General features: G+C 41.3%; 1 protein-coding gene across 1 annotated transcript in view; it reads right to left on the minus strand.

Moving 5' to 3' along the window:
* Positions 1–22,658, minus strand: part of cap2 (cyclase associated actin cytoskeleton regulatory protein 2) — a 30,561-nt gene that overhangs the window by 4,900 nt on the left and 3,003 nt on the right. The window contains exons 2-7 of the mRNA XM_033636939.2: positions 17,060–17,187; positions 16,845–16,945; positions 14,946–15,023; positions 6,061–6,204; positions 4,463–4,548; positions 4,264–4,369 (exon numbers count right to left, since the gene is read on the minus strand). Coding sequence (XP_033492830.2) covers positions 4,264–4,369; positions 4,463–4,548; positions 6,061–6,204; positions 14,946–15,023; positions 16,845–16,945; positions 17,060–17,177 — 633 coding nt within the window. The 5' untranslated portion in view covers positions 17,178–17,187. The remainder of the gene's footprint in view (positions 1–4,263; positions 4,370–4,462; positions 4,549–6,060; positions 6,205–14,945; positions 15,024–16,844; positions 16,946–17,059; positions 17,188–22,658) is intronic.

The raw sequence follows: 22,658 nt of genomic DNA on the forward strand, positions 1-22,658 counted from the left end.
TGCTATAATGTAAAATAAAATTCTGTGGCTGTGAAGAATGTTTGGCTGAGCAATATGAGTCTGTGATTGGGCTAACTGATGGGCTGTGTACACTAAAGGTGCACAGCCATCTATCGACTACTACAGTGAGGAGAAGCAGACACACACACACACACACACTCTGACGACCTTGCACAGCTGCCAGAGACAGACACACACACCTATCACAGCGGTTCAACTGTCACTTTACGCGCATCCGAGTACAGCTGAGACTACTTGACCTCTGACACGAGGCACATGTGTCGTGAATATCATTGCTGAACAATGCTGACCTGTTACACTAAACAGCTCAGCGCATACCACCGGATTAGAACCAGCGTGTGTGTGTGTGTGTGTGTGTGTGTTCATGGCCGTAAAACTGTCTGACTACTTCTTTGTGTTCATGCCTGCTTGTGTGTGTGTTTGTGTGTTTATGGGTGTACACAAACCAGTTGGTCTGAAGCAAAGAAGAGAAGAAGAGAGTATTTCTGTCCCTTTTTTATTTTTTATTTTTAGGAGTTAATCGATTTACAGAAAACCCACACGCAACTTTTTTGATAGTCACTGAATCATTTTTTAACCCTTTTAAACCTGGATCAGCATCTGTTTTTTTGTGTTGCATTCAGGTACTTTTCACAAGCATTTAAACATCAAAACCTAAAAAATGGGTTTGATATCTATAGAAAACATGGGAGAAAAGGCAATGAGCATTATAAGAAAAGTGTTATTTGAAAATGATCATAAAAGAAGGGAAATGTCAAGTTCTAAATATATATTTAAAATTACGTTTAAATTATGTTACAGGAAATTTAATTCATTTTTAGCAATTTTTGTCTGGTAGTTTATATTTTTATGGGATTTTTGACTTTTTACTTTTCTTTTTTGCTAATTTCTAAGTAATTTCTTGGTTACTAAATTTACTTCCTAAAACCTTTTAATACCTTGCCAATGTTCTGGCCATTTCATGAATTTTTCATTGCCTTATTTCTATGTTTCTGATAAATAAAATCAAGCCAATTTGCTTTGGTTTCAAAGGGTTAAATGCCAAAAGTTCACTGGTTTGAGCTGTAAAATGTGAGAATTTGTTTCTTTTCTTTCTGTTATGTGACTATGAACTGAATATTTTTGGGTTTTGACTGTTTGAAAAGCCATTTGAAAGCTTCAACTTTGGATTTGTGAAGTTGTGATGGCCATTTCCATTGTTTTCTGACATTTTATAGATCGGACAACTAACAATAAATTGAGAAAATAATTGTCTGCAACCCTGTTTTAGATTGTGTTAATTACTTTTTGGTCAAAATTTTTCCCACAGACGACTGTTTAAACAACTTTTTGTGAAAGAAATTGTTAAAAACTAGGCTTTTGATAAGAATAATCTTGATTATTGAGGCAATTTGCTCCTTGTTTTTAATTTCAGGCATGTTTATATGTCATGAGCTTGATCTGGGCTATAGGAACTAGTGTGATAGTGTGATAGTGTGATAGTGTGTGTGTTTGTGTGTGTGTAAAGCCACCTCCATATGTCAGCCTGAGCATGTTTAAAGTATAAGCGTGTCACTAAACCTCTATCTGAGCAGCAGATGACGGCTGCATTAAAGCGGGACCAGCCCTGCAGTTTAGGTTACGGCGCAGGCTGCGTGTGTACACAGACTCTTTGTCGGGGTTCTTCTGTGAAGAAAACCTCCATTCAAGTAAACCCTGAGGACCACCTGTTAGTACCACACACCCCCCGTCCTTGTACGCACACACACTGTGTCCCTCACACAATCTTCTGCTCTGTCGCCTGACAGCAGGGACGACAGCTGACACACACGCACAGCCACTGCGAGCTCTCAAGTTTCTGCGTGGAGAAAACACACATGCATGCACAGCTGCTGAGCATTAGCTTCACCAAAGGTTTTAACCTAACCATGACATTAAAGGAACAGTTAAACTTTTTGGGAAATACCCTTACAGGCTTTTATTTAATTTTGCTCCTGTCTAGGGTTATATGAGTAGATTAATTCTACTTTTGTGTCTGTGTGGTAAATATGAAGCCAGTGGCCAGTTAGCATAATTTAGCTTAGCACACAAACCTATTACACCTAACATTACCACAGTTTCAGGAAGTCACTGCTCGTGGCCAAGAAGTATTCCAGCATATATCCCCTGCAAAACTAAAACTAAATGAGATTTACAAAAATATAATAATTAGTGAGTATTAGGGGAGCTGCTAGACAGATTCTTTAGATAGAGCCATGCTAGCTGTTTCCCTCTGTTTTCAGCCTTTATGCTAGGCTACGCTAACTGTCTCCTGGTTGTAGTGGCTTCACACTTACCATACAGACATGAAAGTGGTCTCATTTTTACTCTCAGCAACAACAAAATAATATAAAAGTATAAAACTAGAATTACCATTATATGCCTTCGTGAATACCTTAACTTTCTCTTACATTTTACATCCACGTCTGTGAAAACATGAATGCTTCACACACATCTTCCCCCCGGAAGCACAGAAGATCTATACAATCAGCGCAGTTACAAGTTGGACACCCAAGATTAGTGTCACCAATTCAGTATCCAACCAAATGTCTCCCCTTCTGTTCCTGAGTTATGACACTGAGTAATGGCCAGAAAAGTGTTTTTGAGGAACATTATGATGTCACAGTGAACAGTTGACCTTTGACCCCTTGGATATAAAATGTCATCACTTCATTATTTTATCCTATTAGACATTTGTGTAAAGTTTTGTCATAAATAGCGCATCAATTCTTGAGGTAAAAGACGTGTTTTGTGCGGTCACAGTGACCTTTGAAAAATTCTAATCGGTTCATTCTTGAGACCACGTGGACATTCGTACCAAATTTGAGGAATTACCTTCAAGGCCTTATTGAGTTATCGTGTTCACGAGAATAAGACCAATGTAAGGTCACAGTGACCTTGACCTTTGACCACCACATTTGTATCCAAATAAATATTTGTGACAAATTTGAAAAAAAAAAAATCCCTCAAGATGTTCTTCAGATGTTGTGTTCACAAGAATCGTCTGTATTTAGGACAGACAGACAGACAACCCAAAAACATAATGCTTTCAGCCACGGCGACAGCCGGCGTGGAGGCATAATAAAGGCAAATAAGCTTGTTTCCCAGAATAGTAAACTATATAACTATAAAAAAAAATCTGAAACGGGTTTTTGTGAATGTATTAGGTGCCAATGCGATGTTTCATTTATCTCAGAAGTCAGAGGCCAATGCTGGGAATGAACTACGTGTTGTATTTATGACAGGCTTTCAGGTTATTTAATTATTTATAATAGGTCTATCTTAAATGTTATTTATTCTGTATGCTGCTGGACCTGGATAATGAATTCATTCCCTCATGATTTTTTTAAATGTTTGAATAACAATGACCTGAACCTTGAACCTTGAACTTTGAACCTTGAGTTGTTGTTCCAGTACAAGTTGGAAAACCAAGACATTAGCAAGGCAGGTCATTGTTAGCAACACCAAATAACAGTGCATAACATTTTTTGCGCATACAAACACAATAGCAACATGTCCACAAATAAGAGTTGGACAACACTGTGTGTGCAACTGATTTAATGAGACACAAAGAAGACATAAGTGCTAATTAACAGTATATAACTACAGCTTTCTCTACTGTTAATGCACGGAGCAGCCATTGTGGTTTTTGAGGTCAGGTTGGTGAGGCTTGTCCAATTTTCTGAGTCTGAGTTCTAGTTGAAATTTCCGTCTGGGAACTTGGTAATTCCGACCCCCCTGTTCAAATGAAACACACCACAAAACGCAGCTTTCCCCGAGTCAATAGAGATGAGAAACCCATCTAGCTAACAATAAAAGGTCAAGTGTGTGTGGAAGGATTTGGTTTTGGGCCATCATAATCTCTGGGATCTACTGAGTGTGAGCGCAGAGGAGTCCCACAAGAGACATCCATAAACAGAAGTGTGTGTGGGAGTGACAGAGGTTTTTGGAGCTCTATGGAGAACCGCAGGGCGCAGCTACTGGGGAGAAGCTCATTCATTCATTCATGCTCTCTGCAGTGGTTTATGTAACCGGCTGCTCCATAACTAAAAATGGAAGTGTACGCAAACAGCAGCAGTTAATTTGAGCTCTGATATAAAAATATCACAGCCTGCGAATGGAAACTAAATGAAAACACAGCTAAGATAATAAACAAGTTGTTACAGGAGTATGTTATTGTGTTCAGCCAAATGTATTGTTTACTTTCAGGGAAGATGTACTCACACTCTTGCTCCACACAAGTCCTGTAGTGTGGTGCTGTTTGATGAAGGACTGTACCTCGGTCCAGATTGACAGGTAGGAACGCACCCAGTCTACATGACGTTTATCACTGGGAGAAAAGAGGAGGTTGGTGAGACAAAGAAATGATGGTCAGATGAAAACAGCGTGGAGGAAATGAAGGATAGAGGATGTGAGGACTTACGTTTCCTTGTAGTCCTTCAGCACTCTGTTGGTGTAGAAGGTGGCAGCATCATTCATCTCCTTCACGTACGGACCCGGCTTCTGACTCTGAGAGACATGAAAGCTCATTAGAAAACACAGAAGCAGCACTGTGAGGTTGAAACTATCTTCTACAGACCTTTAAGAATTATCTGACTATCAGCACATTTGTCTTCATTTGAGAAGAAGAGCCCTGGGTGACACTGTGTACTTGAACATGTTTGATAAGACCTGTGTGGAAAAGTGCCCTCCTGACAGCACCTTACACTGACCAGAGTCAGCTCCAGAGACTTTTCTTTGAGTGCTAAAGTGGAAAAGCTTTGATCTTACCTACATGATATTCATCCCTAAGAAGAAGAGATGGTCTGATGGGAAACAAAGACCAATGAGAGGACAGATAAAGGGGCAAATACTGTATGTAAATATGGTAGGCTGTGTTTATTGTACTTATCTATACTTTACCCTCAAATGATCATTTGTATATCAAGTACTCACCCCATGTTATGTTGACTTCATGAAGAACACTTGAGCCTCCACGGTGAACAAACAATCCAAAAACTGAGGAAATTCTTGATGAATTGAAGCCATAGGCTGCCTCCCAAAACTTGCAGGGAACTGAACATAAAGTGAAACTTTTTCATTCTCTCTTCATGGCCAGACTCCAATGACGAAAACAGTCATTTTACCTTTCTGAACACGGGAGCTACTGGTCTACCACTGCCTCCATCGGTAGTTTGTTAGTGTTATTGTGTGATGTTGGTAAATCCGAGCTAAACCTTAAAACACCAAAGTCACACAGTAACACAAACATACAAACTTAATCGAGGCAGCAGTAGACCAGCAGCACCTCCCATGTTCAGCGTGGTAAAATTACTGTTTTTGTCAATGGAGTCTGGCTTTAAAGAGAGTATGGATTAGTTTCACTTTGGTTCAGTTCCCCATTGGAAAGGGTTGACTGTTTGGGAAGTACTGAGCATACAAATGGATCAGTGAGACTTGGATTATACTGCACGAGTTGTGTGAGAAATTATTGTTAAACTTGGTCACCTATGACTTCAATAATGTCTGTTTTTGGATTCTTTATTCACCGAGGAGGCAAGAGAAAATCTGTTATTTTCTTACACAAGTTCAATGTAACACGTGGTGAATAAATGATTTACACACAGTCAGTTGGGGAGATGAAATGTTTCCTCAAGGTTCAGATTTGAGATTGAGTTTAACTTTTCAGATTTTTGATGATGTTACACAGACATGGTGCATGTCTTGTACGATCAGTTTATCAAAGCATTTTTTTGCTTGAGGTTTCTCCCTTCGCTTCCAAATTGAAATTGTTTAAAGAAACTGCAAACAAAACAGTTATTAATTCATGTTTCCTTTAATCAGGAATCCTTGATCTAATTTAAGATGATCTTATATTTTTTTTCATGTGGAAGTTTTTCCATGCTCATTTTTTAGTCAAAGTTTCAGATTATTAAGTGAGTTTGTGTTTCTATAGGCATCGACACATCCTCTCATGTGTGTTGTCTTGTATACATTAGTGAGGCTCTGTGCATGAGAGCGTGTTATTGTAGTCCTCCTTACCACGGCCACCCAGCCCAGAGCGGGGATGCTCTCGCTGATGGCTGACAGGTGGTTGAAGAAGCTGCTGCCACGGTTTCGTTCGCGGAAGCTCTGGATCTCCTGGATGTGATCTGAGATTGGCTTCAGCAGGTCGTGTAGCTCCGTCTGCAGAAGAAGAAGAAGAAGAAGAAGAAGGAGGAGGGAGGAATTAAAACAGGAATGCAAGAGGATGCAATATTGGAGGAGAAAGGGAAGAAATGAAATGCAAGATGACAGAGCGAGGGAGAGTGGCAGGATATTGGGACTTGTAAATGACAAACTGCATTTAAATCCAAACAGCCCTGAGAGCTCAACAACCACCGATGAAAACTTTAGCAAAACACAACAGCCTCTTTCTTCTTGAACATGTTTCAGATACTTCTGATTTTACAACCCCGGCGTTGTTTCCTCGCCTGGCGCCCACCCATACCCGGCCTCCTCTCTGTGCCAGTCAGTAATTCCTAAACTAGGCTACAGGACAGTAACTAATTTTATTAGCCAGAGCTTTTTTCCATTGGATCTTCCAGATCTCAGCTACAGTATAGCTTGTCTCCCAAACCCTTTGCTCCCCTCCCTGCTCCCGCTCCATTCCTACAAACATTCCTCGGTTCACAGGGAGATCCCTCTGGCCTTGTAAGGCATACCGCTCGTCCAGTGTTTACAGTTTACCTATCACACATGCACCCGCGCACACAGAGATTCAGGAACACAATGTTTCATTGGAGAATTTCTGCTTCAGCTTTCTTGCTATGCTCTGCAGTGAACTGGCTGCTATGTTAAGCATTTACAGTTAATGAGCCGTGACAAAAGTGTTTCTTTATTCAGATGAGAAGTTGCAGAACGCTGCTCTGCTGTTGAAGAAGCTGATTTATTACGTGTATTAATATAAGACAGCGTATTTGCTTTGATAATATCAGTTAATGTAAGCTACATATACCTGATGCATTGTTAAGTATCTCTAGTGGTAAAGTTTGCGTTTATTCCACAGACCAGTTTATTTATGTATGCATGTGACTTTATAAGCTCATCTGATTTTATTTTGGTGTGTTGTGTATAATATTCATAGATGTAGGTGCTGTGTTTGAGAATATAACTCCTATAACTGCATGCAAAAGGAGGCAATGAAAACAGAAGAAGTTATCCTTTTTTCCCAACAAATTCCTCCCTCAATGAGATGCACATGATCTCCATGAGCTGAGATAGACACTCCTTTCTCCACTCCTCCGGCTGCCTTTAATTCTAACTAAATCCAGCTAATATCTGTGTGCGAGCAGCTTTGAGGCAATATATCTCTCCTCGTCCATAACAGATACCATACGGATGTGCGGGGCTTGCTGAACAGGAATGGAGTGTAAATCAGGAACCACAAGGTTTCAGTATGTAAATATTCACCCAGTTCCATCTTTATCCACCATCTCTGCAACAAAAAAATCATTTTCATTCTCAATTATTCCACTGATTATTGTTTTTCAATTAAACAAATCGATGTTTTGTCTCTCATGATAAACAGCCATCATGGATTCTCAAGCCCTTTAAATTACTTTATTTTATATTTAATGTATGTTTATGTCTTATTTTTTTTACTTTGTAATTTCTGACTTGTACTCTGTGAGTTAGTGCATCGTTCAGAGCATGGACTTCCCCTTGTGCTGCTCAGGGAGAAGCGAGACAAATATATTAGCTATATTCCCCAGTGCACTGTAACCTGAAAATGTTCTGGCAAATTTACGTGCTGGCGTCAAGTCAGAACAGCAGTCAATTTTCCATGTAAGACCCTTCAGCATTTTAACAGCTCAGGGCAAACAAAGATTTCAGTAAATCTTTTACCACAGCTTTTGTGGGAACAGAAACAGCTACATTCCTGAGCACAGACACTACACTGGTCTTACATGGAGCACCACTCAGAAGGTACATTATTAGTATAGATGACATCTGGACAGAGCTGGGCTAGCTGTTCCTCCCTGCTTCCAGTCTTCATGCTATGCTAAGCTAATCGTGTGATGGCTGCAGCTTCATGTTTTCTATACAAATATGAGGAATGGCATCATTTTTTTCATCTGACTCTCAACAAGAAATCAAATAAGTTCGTTGTCTAATGTCTAATTACTCCATTTCAAATCAACAGACAGTGGGCCTGTTAGAACTTGACTAAACAACACAAAGAAATAGTAAACACTTTATGGAATAAGCTGTCTTGGCAAAAGTTAGATGAGAGGCTTGAAACACTCACATGTTTTTACACTAGTTAAATACAGACAGTAGCCAGTTCAGCTGAGCGTACAGACTCGCACATAGTTAGCTTAGCACAAAGACTGAGATAAAGCAGCTCCTTAAAGTCACAGTGTTATGAAATGCAATTGCTCACTGATGTGCATTTTAACAGAAGGGGGTGGGGGGACGACACAAGGGCTCTGTCCTAGATACTCTTTTATTCATTATCTACCTTCTACCTCTTGGCCGTATCTTCAGAAAATTTGGTATTCAATTCCACTGTTATGCTGATGACACCCAGCTCTATCTATCCACTAGGCCTACTTCCACCCTCCCCCCAAATCCCTTTTGACTGCTTACTGGATATTACAGCTTGGCTTTCATGCAACTTCCTTAAACTTAACAATGATAAAACTGAGGTTCTCCTCGCACATAGTTAGCTTAGCACAAAGACTGAGATAAAGCAGCTCCTTAAAGTCACAGTGTTATGAAATGCAATTGCTCACTGATGTGCATTTTATCAGAAGGGGGTGGGGGGACGACACAAGGGACACATCCACCTAAATATCTACCCACTCTGCCCCTTGGTTTGCACCGTAATTACACCAGCTTAAAGCTAAAGGCCGTCGCCTGGAATGCCTTTATGCTAAAATTGGCCTTGTGGTGCATAAAGACATGTACAGTAGCTTCTTACTTCATTATAAGGATGCTCTATCTAAAGCTAAATCAACATATTATGCATATTTAATCCAGTCAGGTGAAACTAACACTTGATCCCTTTTCTCCACTGTTAACAATCTTCTAAGGCCACCAGATACTCTTGCTCCTCACCTGTTTTCTACTGCCCAGTGTAACACCTTTATGAACCTTTTTTTAATGCCTAAACTGAAAATATTCACCGGAAACTGACCACGTCTAACAATACTACTTACAGTTCACCTGATTTGCTTTTCTGTGCTCCCCCCATGCCTCCCCTATCTATTCTATCTTTCACAGTACTGAGACAGCTCCGGTAAAATCACTAATGGTCTCCTAATGGCAGCTGACTCTAATTCTTCTTCATCTGAGTGTAGCCTTTGATACCATCTCACATAACATCCTTCTAGAGAGAAGAGCTACCACTGGCACCACTGGCACCGCTCTCAACTGGTTTAAATCATATTTCTCTGGCCGCACTCATTTTGTTCAAATCAGAAATTTCAGATCCAACTCTTTTCCAGCTGCTAGTGGTGTTCCCCAGGGCTCTGTCCTAGATACTCTTTTATTCATTATCTACCTTCTACCTCTTGGCCGTATCTTCAGAAAATTTGGTATTCAATTCCACTGTTATGCTGATGACACCCAGCTCTATCTATCCACTAGGCCTACTTCCACTCTCCCCCCAAATCCCTTTTGACTGCTTACTGGATATTACAGCTTGGCTTTCATGCAACTTCCTTAAACTTAACAATGATAAAACTGAGGTTCTCCTCGTGGGTACTAAATCTACTCTGGCTAAACCGCACAGTTTCACTCTAACCATTGCTAACTCCGAAGTCCATTCATCCCCTCAGGTTAGGAAGCTGGGTGTCACCCTGAACAGTATATTGTCCTTTGAGATCCACATCAATGATGTTACTCTGTCTGCATACTTTCATCTACAAAATATATCATCTTGGCCCATCACTTACACCTCAGAGTGCTGCTATCCTCATTCACTCTTTGGTTACATCCTGTATTGATTATTGCAATTCTGTCCTCTTTGGTCTCCCTCTCAAGTGTCATCATAAACTCCAGTTGGTCCAGAATTCAGCTGCCCTCGAGGTCGGACATTCAGACAGTCATTCTTCCCTGGCTGGCAATATGTAACGTTCCATGCAGCAGTGATATAACGTTGGTAGGGAGGACCTAATCCCATAAGAGGAACCAGCTACACATGTGATTGTTAGATTAGAGGTCTGATGTTTGGAGCAGCCCAGTGGTGAGTTACTGGTCCGTCAGCTGTATATACACACAGACATTCCCAATCAACCAGGGAAACAGGGTGTGAAACATAAGGAGGTAGAGCCAACTGACTGTAGGCCATGAAGCTTTCTAACTGCAGGGAGAGTTTGTATTTTCGGAGCAATGGGTGTTTGTTTTTCAGGATAAGGGACAATGAGACATTTTTCAGACAAATGGGGTTTTGAAGTAATGGACAGCTGGGACAATGGCATGGCACCGTTTGAACTACTCAGATGACGATAATCTCTGAACTACGATGAACAAAACGACTTCAATCAGCAAAGATGTTAATGAGTACTTAAGTTAATACTTTTTTTTCTAAATGTAAATGTCCATATGACCACATGGGTAACATGGGCAGAGATATAGACGGATACAGACAGAAAGAGAATGAGCCGACAAAAGGATCAAAAACGTCGGCTCACGTTATTTGATGGGCAGTGTGTTACAATAGCACAGCGTCCGAGCCTTGACTTCCTATACAAGCAGTGGATCAAAGGTGGAGAGTGGAGGGCGACAATGGGAGAGCAACTGTAACTGTGAAAGTCTACAGCATGTGTGAACTGCCAGACACACACACACACACAAATTTAACAGGCCAACTTGAGGTCACATGAGAGAGAGGCTTACTTTCTTTCACTTTATCTAACTCTCTCTCTCGCACAAACACACTCTCTTACACACACACACGCACACACACACGCACACACACACACACACACACACACACACACACACTGGCAACAGGCTCAAATATAGAACATGCCCATAAAAAGTCAGAGAGCACAACAGGGGCTGTGCTGCAGAGAAAGGCCAGGAGTTTGTAATCTGTGTGTGTGTGTGTGTGTGTGTGTGTGTGTGTGTGTGTGTGGATAGAGAGGCTGTACTGGCCAGAGTCACACACACTTTTCCTCCTCTGCCTGATCTGTATGAAGGATGACAGATATAGACATGAATAAGTGAGGTGGACAGATGTGTGTGTTTGTTTGTATGTGAAGGCTTTTCAGGACAAGGTTTGTACTGTTGGTGGTGTGTGTTTGTTTGTGTGTGTGTCCATATTGAAGGGTTTATGAGTCATGTTGACTCTGAATAAAGAACTGGTGTCCCAGCCTTGACAAGCTACAGCAGCCTCAGCTCTACATGCCAAAGTGTGACAGTGCGTTTTCTCAGAGACTCCTTTAATCAGGCAAATCTTTTTCATGACCTCAGCGTTAAACTGGTATCTACAACTGTACTGGTGAGTTAAGTTGATAAAGATTTAACATTGTTTAATTTGGAAGCATTCAACAACTACAGCTCCAACGAGGCTTTGAAAACCCTACTAAAAAGTTAAATAAACATGGATGCCTCATGTCAACCGGAGTCTATCTTTCAACCATTATTTACACCTAAATTCCAAGGGACAGTTCACCCCCAAATCAAAAACACATATTTTTCCTCTTACCTGTAGTGCTATTTTATCAGTAGGGATTGTTTTGTGTGTGAGTTGCTGAGTGATGGAGATATCAGCCATTGAGATCTCTGCCATCTCTTGAATATAATGGAACTAGATGGCACTTACCAAAAAAAAAAAAATAATAATTTGATAAACTGAACAGCAATGTATCTTTCCAGAAACTAAATGGACCTGCACTTGTATAGTGCCTTTCTAGTCTTCCGACCACTCAAAGCACTTTTTACACGTCACTTTCACCCACTCACACACTGGTGGCCGAGGCTACCATACAAGGTGCCACCTGCTACTCAGTTTTTAACACCCTCACACACCTGCGGAACAGCCATCGGGGGCAATTTGGGGTTCAGTATCTTGCCCAAGGAGACTTCGACATGTGGACTGAAGGAGCCGGGGATCGAACCGCCAATCTTCCTGAGTCACAGCTGTCCAAACGGAAATGAAGACCTGGCTACTAAAGATAATCCACATTAATCCATAATCCTCCTTGTTGTGAGCAGTTTGATGTAGAAACTATTTTCTTTCCACAGAACTTAACCCACCAACTATATCAACGCCCAGAAGGAAGTGTGCATCTACTCATGGACAAGAAGCTCTTGCTTGTGACAGAGTGAAATGTAAATATCAATGGCGTCCTCCTTGACTGAGTTGTAGCCGATTTTTGTTTCCATCGTCAGTTTAGACACACCATGCCACGCCATGCCACATTGGAGATGGACTCTCTCCAGTGTAGGTCCAAAAGCTGCGCTGCCCGCCCTCAAGCAGATAGCGGTGACGTCTTGACGACCGCACCCTACTCTCAACAACCCACCCCCCCCCCCCAAACAAGAGTGTGTGTTGCAACACTCTCCTCACCTCTGTCTGCAGGAGACCAGAGAGAAAGACATTTTTAAAAGTCTCTTTGTTCAGCTCTCAGTACTTTCGTAGCGTTTGACTGAATCTCTGTGGTTTGGAGTTTAGTTTCTCTCCTGCGTCCTGTTTGTACTTTAGGTATCTGCTTTATTTTATTGTTTAATGTTCGCTATCAGCCATATTAGAAGTTGTGTGAAGCTGCTGCTTAAAAACTCAACATTTCCTTGTTTTGCTGCTTCACATTAAAAGTTTTTACATTACAAAATAACAGGGGACTTTTATTGTAAGGAATCTACAGGAAATGAAATATGCTATCACTGAATTAGTGGAACTTTGTTAGTGGCTTCTCTTCAATAAAGGCAAGTCCAAGCAGCAGTCAAGTCCAAGTTAAATCTAAAGTCTTCATTTCTGTGACTTAAGTCCAAGTCTCATATCTCCAGTCTACAGCTCTAGTGGTTTAGAAAATGGAATAGAAAACCCTAATTCATGTTGCTGTTTGACATGTTCAGAAAGAGATGAAAGAAGCGTTTGATGATAATTATATACTTGGAAACAGGACAAGAATTAATGGGAGTACGTGAAGTTCTTTTTTGTCTCTTTTCCATGACTTGTTTTGGGTTTATCTGGCCAACAATGATGCCAAATTTCATCTCCTCCTCCCCTTTATCTCCCTCCTCCCCTATATCTCTGTCCTCCCCTCTCTGTAAAACCCTCGCTCTTTCCTTGTTTGCATTTCTGACAATCACCGAACGCTCTTTTCACCGCCTCTTAACCAATGAACTGACAGATAGGGAGTAATCACTTCCTGGTAGGCTCTACAGACTCTGTAACACACACACACACACACACACACACACAATACAAACAGAAGGCCAATGGGATGATATCATATCGGCTCTCTCTCACACACTGACACACACACACACACACACACACAAAGAGCTTTCTCTCCCACCCCCCTCTCTATACGTGAACATGTTGGGAATGTGTTGTATTAGCGTTTTCTTAGTCAAAGAGCAGCGTAATCCCTCTGTGAACAGCCCGGCCTGCTGGGGAACACAGGAGGGGAGGACCCAGACAGACACACAGCACTGTGATACAGTTTATTTACTGTTTATTTCTACGTTAAATATGAGACATTTGATGCAATTTGTAACTGAATGTCATGAGAGTTGCACTGGGAATCACCTGCCATGGTTAACTGAAAGGTTTGTTGCTGTAAGCAGAAACACAAACAGCAGTCAGTCATAATGACGGTATCACATCACATGATACTATTATTTCCACCACTTCCAGTTGGGGTCTAATACTGTAAAACCAACAAAGAGCAGACTGTAAACTGCAATGATGGCAGTGGCACAATAAGGGATGTTACCTTAAAGGGACGATTTGGATTAGCCACAGAGGCAAAGCAATGTACTGCTGTGGATGGGCAGCAGCAAAACATATCTAAGTGACCTAAAAGAATCTCTATCAGTTTAATTGTATGCTATATTCAGAATATTTTCACCACTTTACCTGCCATCAGACAGCCCTTTCAAACGGGGAACTTAAGCCATTATATTCATCTGAACTTTCTTTAAAGCCACCAGTGGCCATTAACCAAGACAGAAAGTTTACCACTGGAGCTGTTTGTTGCGTATGTGTTATTGTCTGACTGTGAAGAATCTGAACTAACCCTTTAAAACATCAAAGTCACACGATAACACAAACAAACTAACATGTCGAGCAACAGAAGACCAGCAGCTCCCGTGTTCCGCAACGTAAAATTACTGTTTTTGTAAATGGAGTCTGGTGGTTTTGAAGAGAGTATAGATGGATATAATGGCTTCAGTTCCCCTTCGAAAAGTGCTGTCTGACAGCTATGCAAAGGAGTGTAAATATTCAACTATACTGTACACTTACACTGATGTTGATTTTTTTTAGGTGACTAAAATTAGTTGTGATGCTGCCTTAGTCCACAGCAGTACATGGATTAGCATCAGTGGTGGTTCTTCTGCCTGCCTCTCCAAACTGGAGGCATGCCGACCGGCTTCTACTGAAGGTAGCACACTGACTCTGGATTAGTACCTAAAAGTTGTTATAATTCAGTTAACAGTAAAGCTACCAAACTTCCTCACATATACCTGATGGTATAATCTAAAGGAGTTGAGTGCACACTGTGGGATTGGTGTTGGAAAACTGCGATACCACACACTGGAATCACAGCTCCCTTTAAACTTTTATTTTGGCATTTTGCCTTTAGTAGACAGGGCCTCTGGGTTGGAGTCAAGCCCGCGGCTGTTACGGCAAGGACAAAGCCTTTGTACATAGGGCATCCACTCTACCAGGTGAGCTAGTGGGCACCCCAGCTTTCAGCATGTCGTACCTGCGCAGGTTCCTGGTGCGTGGCAGCCATCTTCAGGAAGGTTCTCTGAGTCTGCAGGGCGTTGTTCACCATCTCCGCCTGTCAGTCATAAAGAACCAAAGTCGGATAGGTTAGGATAACAATACGTGCTACATGACACATTATAAGCAGCATGATACTAATGATACTATATTGTGTAAATTTATTATAGACAATGTTACACTGCCATGATTTGCATGTCATTCTCTCATTCTCTTTTGTTTATGCTTTGATCGCATTCTCTCACGCTTATTGAAATCTCGGCAGTGAATGTCTGTCTGAGACATAAAAAGGAAAGTATAGTAACACACACACACACACACACACACACAGAGTTTGGGTTAGTCCCAGCCAGCTGTGTCCTGTGTGTGTTTGAGACCTCCAGTCACGGGCCAAGGGAACCACCAGGGAGGCTTTGTCCATAAAAGGAGCTCTGCAAACTTAGAGAAACTACCCCTGGCTCTCGTTCACACACTCCCCTTACTTCTCACTCTGTTCAATGGGACGCAGAGATAGAGATCTGCTTTCAAGATACAGAGGAAAGAAATACAAACATTCTTTTTTTTACATAACACTGTGATTTCCTGAAGCCTTTACTCTCCTGTTTTGGATTGATTCAAAGGACATAACACAGCTATTATTGCCAACTGGCTTACCACAAACACACTTACAGTCCTAGTGGGAGTGTAGGTCATTACCAAATAGGAAAAGGTTCTCCAATAGCGGTTTGATAAATGAATCTAAGGTCAAAGTTCAATCATACTCCCATCCTTGGCTTTGTAGAGGACAGGAAACCTTGGACCACGGACCTCCCACACACAAACATCGCTATCCCTCAGCTTTCCAGGGACGCTCATATCTAAGTGGGATCTAAAGCAGGACAATCCATGTTTGCTTATAATTCTACATCCAGTCAGATAAAGGTTGGCACAGACGGACTGTGCTAGTTGCTCTGCTGGTATCCATCTGTGCTGCATTTACAGAGGACAGCAACCCAGTTCCCTCTGATAAACAGTTACGCAGTGTAAATTTCTGCGGGCTATTAGTGTAAAAGGTAAGATCTGAAATTCGCTGGCTTAGTCAAAGATGAAAGGAGTAATAAAGTTTGCCATCTTGGGTCATACTACGATGCCTCCGTGCTGTTGTTTTATAATTCTCATTAATAGGCACAAAAGCCCTGTTTCCACGAAGCAGTTCAGTTCAGTTCAGTTCAGTACTTTTTTTCTGTTTCCACTGCAAAAAGTTGTGGATGGTACCAATGGTACTGTTCTGTACCGTCCCCATTTTTGGTCCCCCCTCTGTTGGGGTACCTAGCACACAGATCTGGTACTAAAAAGTGGAGCTGTGAACACTGCAGTGAGTTGATTGGTCAGTAGCGGATGGTCACTCTGCTCAGGGCTGAGTTGTGGCTGGTTTTGAGGCTCATGTAACCACTGTTCATACCGTGGAGAGTTTTATTAGTAAACTGTAACTATAAAATGAAAGGATGCTTTGCTGTCTCTTGCAGCAGCTGGAGTCTAAACTGACAAATCTAACCTGACTGTTTGGGCAGCAGATGTAGGAATCAGAATATGGTTTATTACCAAGTAGGTTTACACTTAATAAATAAAATGAGGCAAAGAACTGCAACAATCAAGAACATAAATACAGATAGAAACTAAAAGCATAAATGTTTTTTTGCTGGCGAGAATCTTTTTTAGCCTTGACTAGTGCCGGCCATCTTCCTCTCATTGTATGTTGCAGAATAATAACTGAAGGCCACTCATGATTCTATCAACAATTTGAATAACTCCCTTCTTCTCTCATGTAGAGTTTGACAGCTCAACAATAAGTTGCACACTATTTAGAGAGAATTAAGTGAATGAATCAAACACAACTTACATGTTTCTCCACCTCACCTCCTAGGGCTCGGCTGTAGTTCAGGTACTCTGACACTGGACCTCTCAGCAGGACATCAAAGGCCTCCACACTCTGAGACAAACCTGAAGACACAACAGGGAGAAATCACCGCTCTCATGTTGAGCTTCAGTGTCGGTTTAACTTGTTGCTCTGTCCCCCAAACCTCTAAGTTGAGTATTATTAAAGCACAGACTTGCCTCCATCAATGCCGTTGAGGCATCCCCCGTTGGCCATGCCACTGGACGCCTGCATCGTGACAGCAAACTTCTCAAGGCGAGTCACAGCTCGCTCCAGCCGCTCCATGAAACCTTCCATGTTGACAAACCTAGAAACAAGAGCATGGTTTCATAAGCTTAACTGTGACCTTTTCAATCATAGGTAACAGTTTTGTGATGCAGCAGATTGTTTCACTTTATTGATCCCACAAGCAAATTGTCTTTGTAATTCCCCCTCTCGACAGGGAGGTGAGCGATCAGCACTGGGTCCTGAGCTGAGGACACATCACTATTCAGCTTTCCCACGCTGCTGCTCCCTGTTTTCAAAAAGCTGGCCCATGTCATTACAGAGTGAAACTAAATGTAGCCAATGAAGTGGGGTTTATATGAACACTGTCTCTGCTTGAGCTGTCTGGACCTCTGCCACAGTCACAACTTCTGCTATGAACACATGAACAAATCACACGATTGGATTAAGGAAGGGCAGAGACCGGGGCCAAGCTGAGGGGAAAGACACAGAAGTAAATGCAGAGGGAGAAGAAATAAAGAAAGAAAGAAAGAAAGAAAGAAAGAAAGAAAACCTGAGAAAATACCTGATAAAGTATCTTTAGATACAAACGATAGGAAGACACACTTTCTGTTTTGGTCTAAGTGAAAAATAAAATGGAAAAAACAAGAAAATGAATATATAAACACATTTGCGGAATAATCCAATAAACTTCAAAAACAGAGTTTATATCAAGTATTTTAATTCAATTCCAGTTTTTAATCACATAACAGGCTCTGGCATTTTTTGTCTAGATTTACAGCCTTTCCGATGACAAGCGGCATTATGAAATGAAAACAGACATTTAAAACAATGAATATATTCAATAATGAATGAATCAAAATGACTGCAATAAACTGTGCAATAATGTAGGATGAAAAAGTGTATCATGATAATGAGCTCAACTAAAGAATTATTGGGCTTATTTTTGTTATCTCTGCCAGACGTAAGACTGGAGGGGCTCACGTGTGTGGTCGTGTGTGTGCTTGAGATGTTGATTTGGTCACTTTTACTTGATTTTTGTTCTTGCAATGCTGTCTGAGAGGTCAAAGGTCACAAGCATTCAATGCTGGTTTTCAGCCTTGCCCCTTAGATGCAGAGATTTCTCTGGATTCTCTAAATCTTTTGATGATATTTTGGGTTGTAGCTGGTGAAATCCCTAAATTCTTTGCAATCGTGCGTTGAGAAACATTGTTTTTAAACTATCTGACTGCTTGCCCACACAGTTTTTCACAGAGTGACCATCTTTGCCTGTGAACAACTGAGCCTTTTCAGGATGTCCCTTTGAAACCCAATCATGATGCTGCTATTTGTGACCACCAAACTGGTGTTTGAGTTTTGAGCATTTCAAAGCGTTCCCAGACTTTTGTTACTCCTCTTTTAACTTTTTCTGTAAAGAAGTTGCAGGCATCTAATTCAGAACGAGTATATATTTTACAATAAATAGTAACATTTATTAGTTTTAATGTTAAATATCTTATTTCTGGACTGTATTCAATTTAAAATAGGTTGAAAATGATTTGCAATTCATTAAATTTTGTTTTAATTTACGTTTGGAATAAGGGTTGTAGTTTAAGCCCACAATCCACACGTTGCTGTATCAAAGTGAGTTTATCTGATGATCTGTCCTGATGGTGAAAGAGTGAGCTCACTGACCCTGTATACTCCCCTTATGACATTTCCATGTTAGCGCAAATAACTCTTGTCATTTAGAGATGAGTCAGCTGAGACACCCACACAGATTGGACATTCAACATACATGAATATACAGACTGTACCCAAACTCAGCTGAAGCATGCAGACAGCACTGACAGGGTTATCTCTCTGCTATGATGGAACAAAACCTCCAGCTGTAATCCAACGCCACTGAAACATTGCACAGACCATATTGTATCTCTTTCGTTAACACTGACCAGCCATATGCCTCACCATGAGGTGATGCGGGCAATTAGTCAACAGAGTGGAATTCAATCCAGCAACCCACTGCATGTTTACACAAACCACTGCTAGGTAACACGCACTTCCCAATCTGACACCTGCTACCTGCATGTCCAACACACAATCCAATGGCGTGAGTTATAATCTGTTTATTTGCTTTACAAATGATCTATAAAAAAACACCAGGACGCTGTGTGCTGCAATAATATGGCAGCTATGTAGACTGGATTGCTGTCCGGTCTGTAATCTGTATAAATTATGTCTTGTAATTATGTGCTGTGAGGCTATGAGCAACAGACATGTCCTGATGGGCGTCATCGAGTCATCTCTCTGGAGAAACCTCTCAGTGGTGTCAGATGCCTGTCGCGGGACTCATCTGCTATTTCTGCTCTCTGGGTCACAACAGCTCTGAAACCTGGAGAGCTCGACATGGGCTGATCATGCGCAACAAGTCAGATATAAAGCAACAGCACTGAATGTGCTGCAAGACATCTGCTTGGATTGAGTGGGATCAAGTTTATTTTCTGAGCGTCAGCAAGGGTAAACTTGTATTTGCATTTCTGATACCACTTTATTTAGGCCCTCTTACAAGTTTGTCTTGTGGTCAGTAAAGCATTTTCTGGTGACACATGTACAAAACCAGGAGAACATCTGTCATCATAACATTGTTTATGCAGTGGTAATGTGTTTAAGTGCAAATATATAAAGTAAATTATGCATCAAATAGCAGAAGGAGGAAAAGAAATGCTCCAAGCCAAAAGTCAATCCTAATGATTTCCTTCATTTCCCACCTGGATTTTAACTAAAGGCTTAATTCATGCATAATAAATCATGTATTAATACACAACAAACTGTTCCAACAGACTGTTTGACTGCTTACATCCTGGGAAAGTGCTGCAGGGTATCTGAACCAAAACTGATAAGATTTACATCTGCTGACTTGATTGATTATTGTAAAAGCCCTTTATCAACAACTTCTGAACATATAGCAGGTTATTTACTTGTAGTAATAATAATAATAATAGTAATGATATTACTTATAATGGGCGCCCCAGTAGCTCACCTGGTAAAGTGTTAGTCCTGACTGAGTGGCCAGGGTGATGCATGCCCCCCGACCTCAGCTATCACTATCATATAAAAGGCTAATTGACTCCCAAAACCTCTTAAGTTGCACTTACAGTTTACATCCATGTCTGTGAAAACATGGATGCTTCACACACATCTTTCTCCCGGAGCACAGAAGATCTACACAATCATCATAGTTTCAAGGTGGGCACCCAAGATGAGAGTCAAGTGTAGTGAAGTTGACCTTTGACCTTTTGGATATAAAACATCATCACTTCATAATTTTATCCATTTGTGTGAACTTTTTTCATAAATAATGTATGAATTCTTGAGTTATGGCCAAAAAACATGTTTTGTGAGGTCACAGTGACCTTTGACAAATTCTTGTGCCAAATTTGTTGGTTGCAGCCGCCTCACCCACCACTGTGAACTGTATGCTAAAGCTGGTTTGCCCTCCTTGAATGTACACTGGATGACTCTGATTTATAAAGCTCTTCTTGGCTTGGTTCCTGCCTATTTATGCACTTTTCTTCAGAGAACTAAAAGCCATTATGCCTTACGATCTAATAACATTTTACACCTGTCTGCTCCTCGTGTTCGGACTGAAATGGGAAAAAAAGCATTCAGTTTCTCTGCCCCCTCTGCTTTGAATACTCTCCAATCTGAACTAAAAATACCAGAACTTATTTCACCTGAAGCCTTTTGTGCTATCCTAAAAGACCAAGAACAGGAATCTATCAAACAGTGCTTGTGTTCTTAAGCTGTTACTGAAACCATAACTCCTGCACTTAAAGGGATAGTGCACCCAAACATGAAAATTCAGCCATTATCTACTCACCCATATGCCGATGGAGGCCCTGGTGAAATTTTAGAGTCCTCACATCCCTTGCGGAGATCAGCGGGGGCAGTGGCTAGCACATCTAATGACAGACGGCGCCCCAGACTAACGTCCAAGAACACAAAATTTGATCCACAAAGTATCTCCATACTGCTCATCCGTAGTGATCCAAGTGTGCTGCAGCCGCGACATAAAAAGTTGTTTCGAAAAACATCATATGGACTCTGTTTTTAGCCTCACCATAGCCTGTAGCTCTGACTGCTTCTTTGTGCTCCGCACTCACGCGTGCCCGCGACCAGCGAAAGCATTAGCTTTGCTTACCTGTGTTTACTTCACGTGACATGTGCACCGCACGGGGAGACAGCAGTAACCACAGAGCTAAAAGATAATTTGCACTACAGTCTTTTAGCAAAGGACAGCCCAACATGTCTGAAGACTTTGAAATTGAGGAGGAACAGCATTTCTTTGTTGAGCCACATTTGTTTGAGCCCGAGTATACAGACAGAACTCAGGCTACTGGACGAAGCAGCCGCCGCAGCTCATGAGCCTATCCCTCAGCCAGCCGCAGAATACCGGAGTCGAGCACTGGAAACCTGGTGGTGTAGTTGTTTCAAATGCAAAGCAATGCCAATGGATGAGGAAAGTCTTTGCTGCTCAGACTGGGAATTGGCGATGCCTGCACTTGAGAATCTGGACATCAGTACTGACGAGACTGCTGCTCTTCAGAGACCCTGCTCACCCTGAGCACGCACATGTGAGTGCGGAGCACAGAGAAGCAGTCAGAGCTACAGGCTATGGTGAGGCTAAAAACAGAGTTCATATGATGTTTTTCGAAACAACTTTTATGTCGGGGCTTCAGGACACTTGGATCACTACGGATGAGCAGTATGGAGATACTTTGTGGATTAAATTTTGTGTTCTTGGACGTTAGTCTGGGGCGCCATCAGCCATTAGGTGTGCTAGCCACTGCCCCCGCCGATCTCCGCAAGGGATGTGAGGACTCTAAAACTTCACCAGGGCCTCCATCGGCATATGGGTGAGTAGATAATGGCTGAATTTTCGTTTTTGGGTGCACTATCCCTTTAATTTGTCAAATTGTTTAGATTTCTATATTTCAATGTTTGTATCTTTTTATCTGTCTTTACATTTGCAGTATTTATTATGACGCATGCTGCTGCCTTTCTTGGCCAGGTCACCCTTGTGAAAGAGGTCTTGATCTCAATGGGCAAACGGACAACCTGAAAAAATATTGCCTCCAGCCAGGCTTGCTAAAACCATACTATTTAAAATTGAACTGAGTGTGAAACTTATTTGTGCTCTCTTCAAAATCAGACTTTAATTTATACGAGACTTGGACTGCACTGTACAAGTTGTGTGAGGGTTTGTAAACTGATGTTTTCATATAGCTTTGCTGTCGTCAGAAGTGGTCCCCAATCAATCAATAAATCAATATGTTCGCCATTTTCCATGGAGGCATGTGAGAAAACAAAGTTTTCTTCATGAATTCAAGGTGACACATTGTGATTGTAATTTACAAATGGTCATTTTGTGGGTGAAGTATTCATTCACATTGAGTCATTAAAAAGAGGACTAAGAATCAACTACTGTATTTGCTCAAGTCCAAAACACTTCATCACTGTCTTGCTCAATAAAAATGTGTTTGACAGCCATGAGACAGAAAGAGCCAGTGTCTG

This window comes from Epinephelus lanceolatus, chromosome 16 (genome assembly GCF_041903045.1).
Source record: "Epinephelus lanceolatus isolate andai-2023 chromosome 16, ASM4190304v1, whole genome shotgun sequence".
Classification (NCBI taxonomy): domain Eukaryota; kingdom Metazoa; phylum Chordata; class Actinopteri; order Perciformes; family Serranidae; genus Epinephelus; species Epinephelus lanceolatus.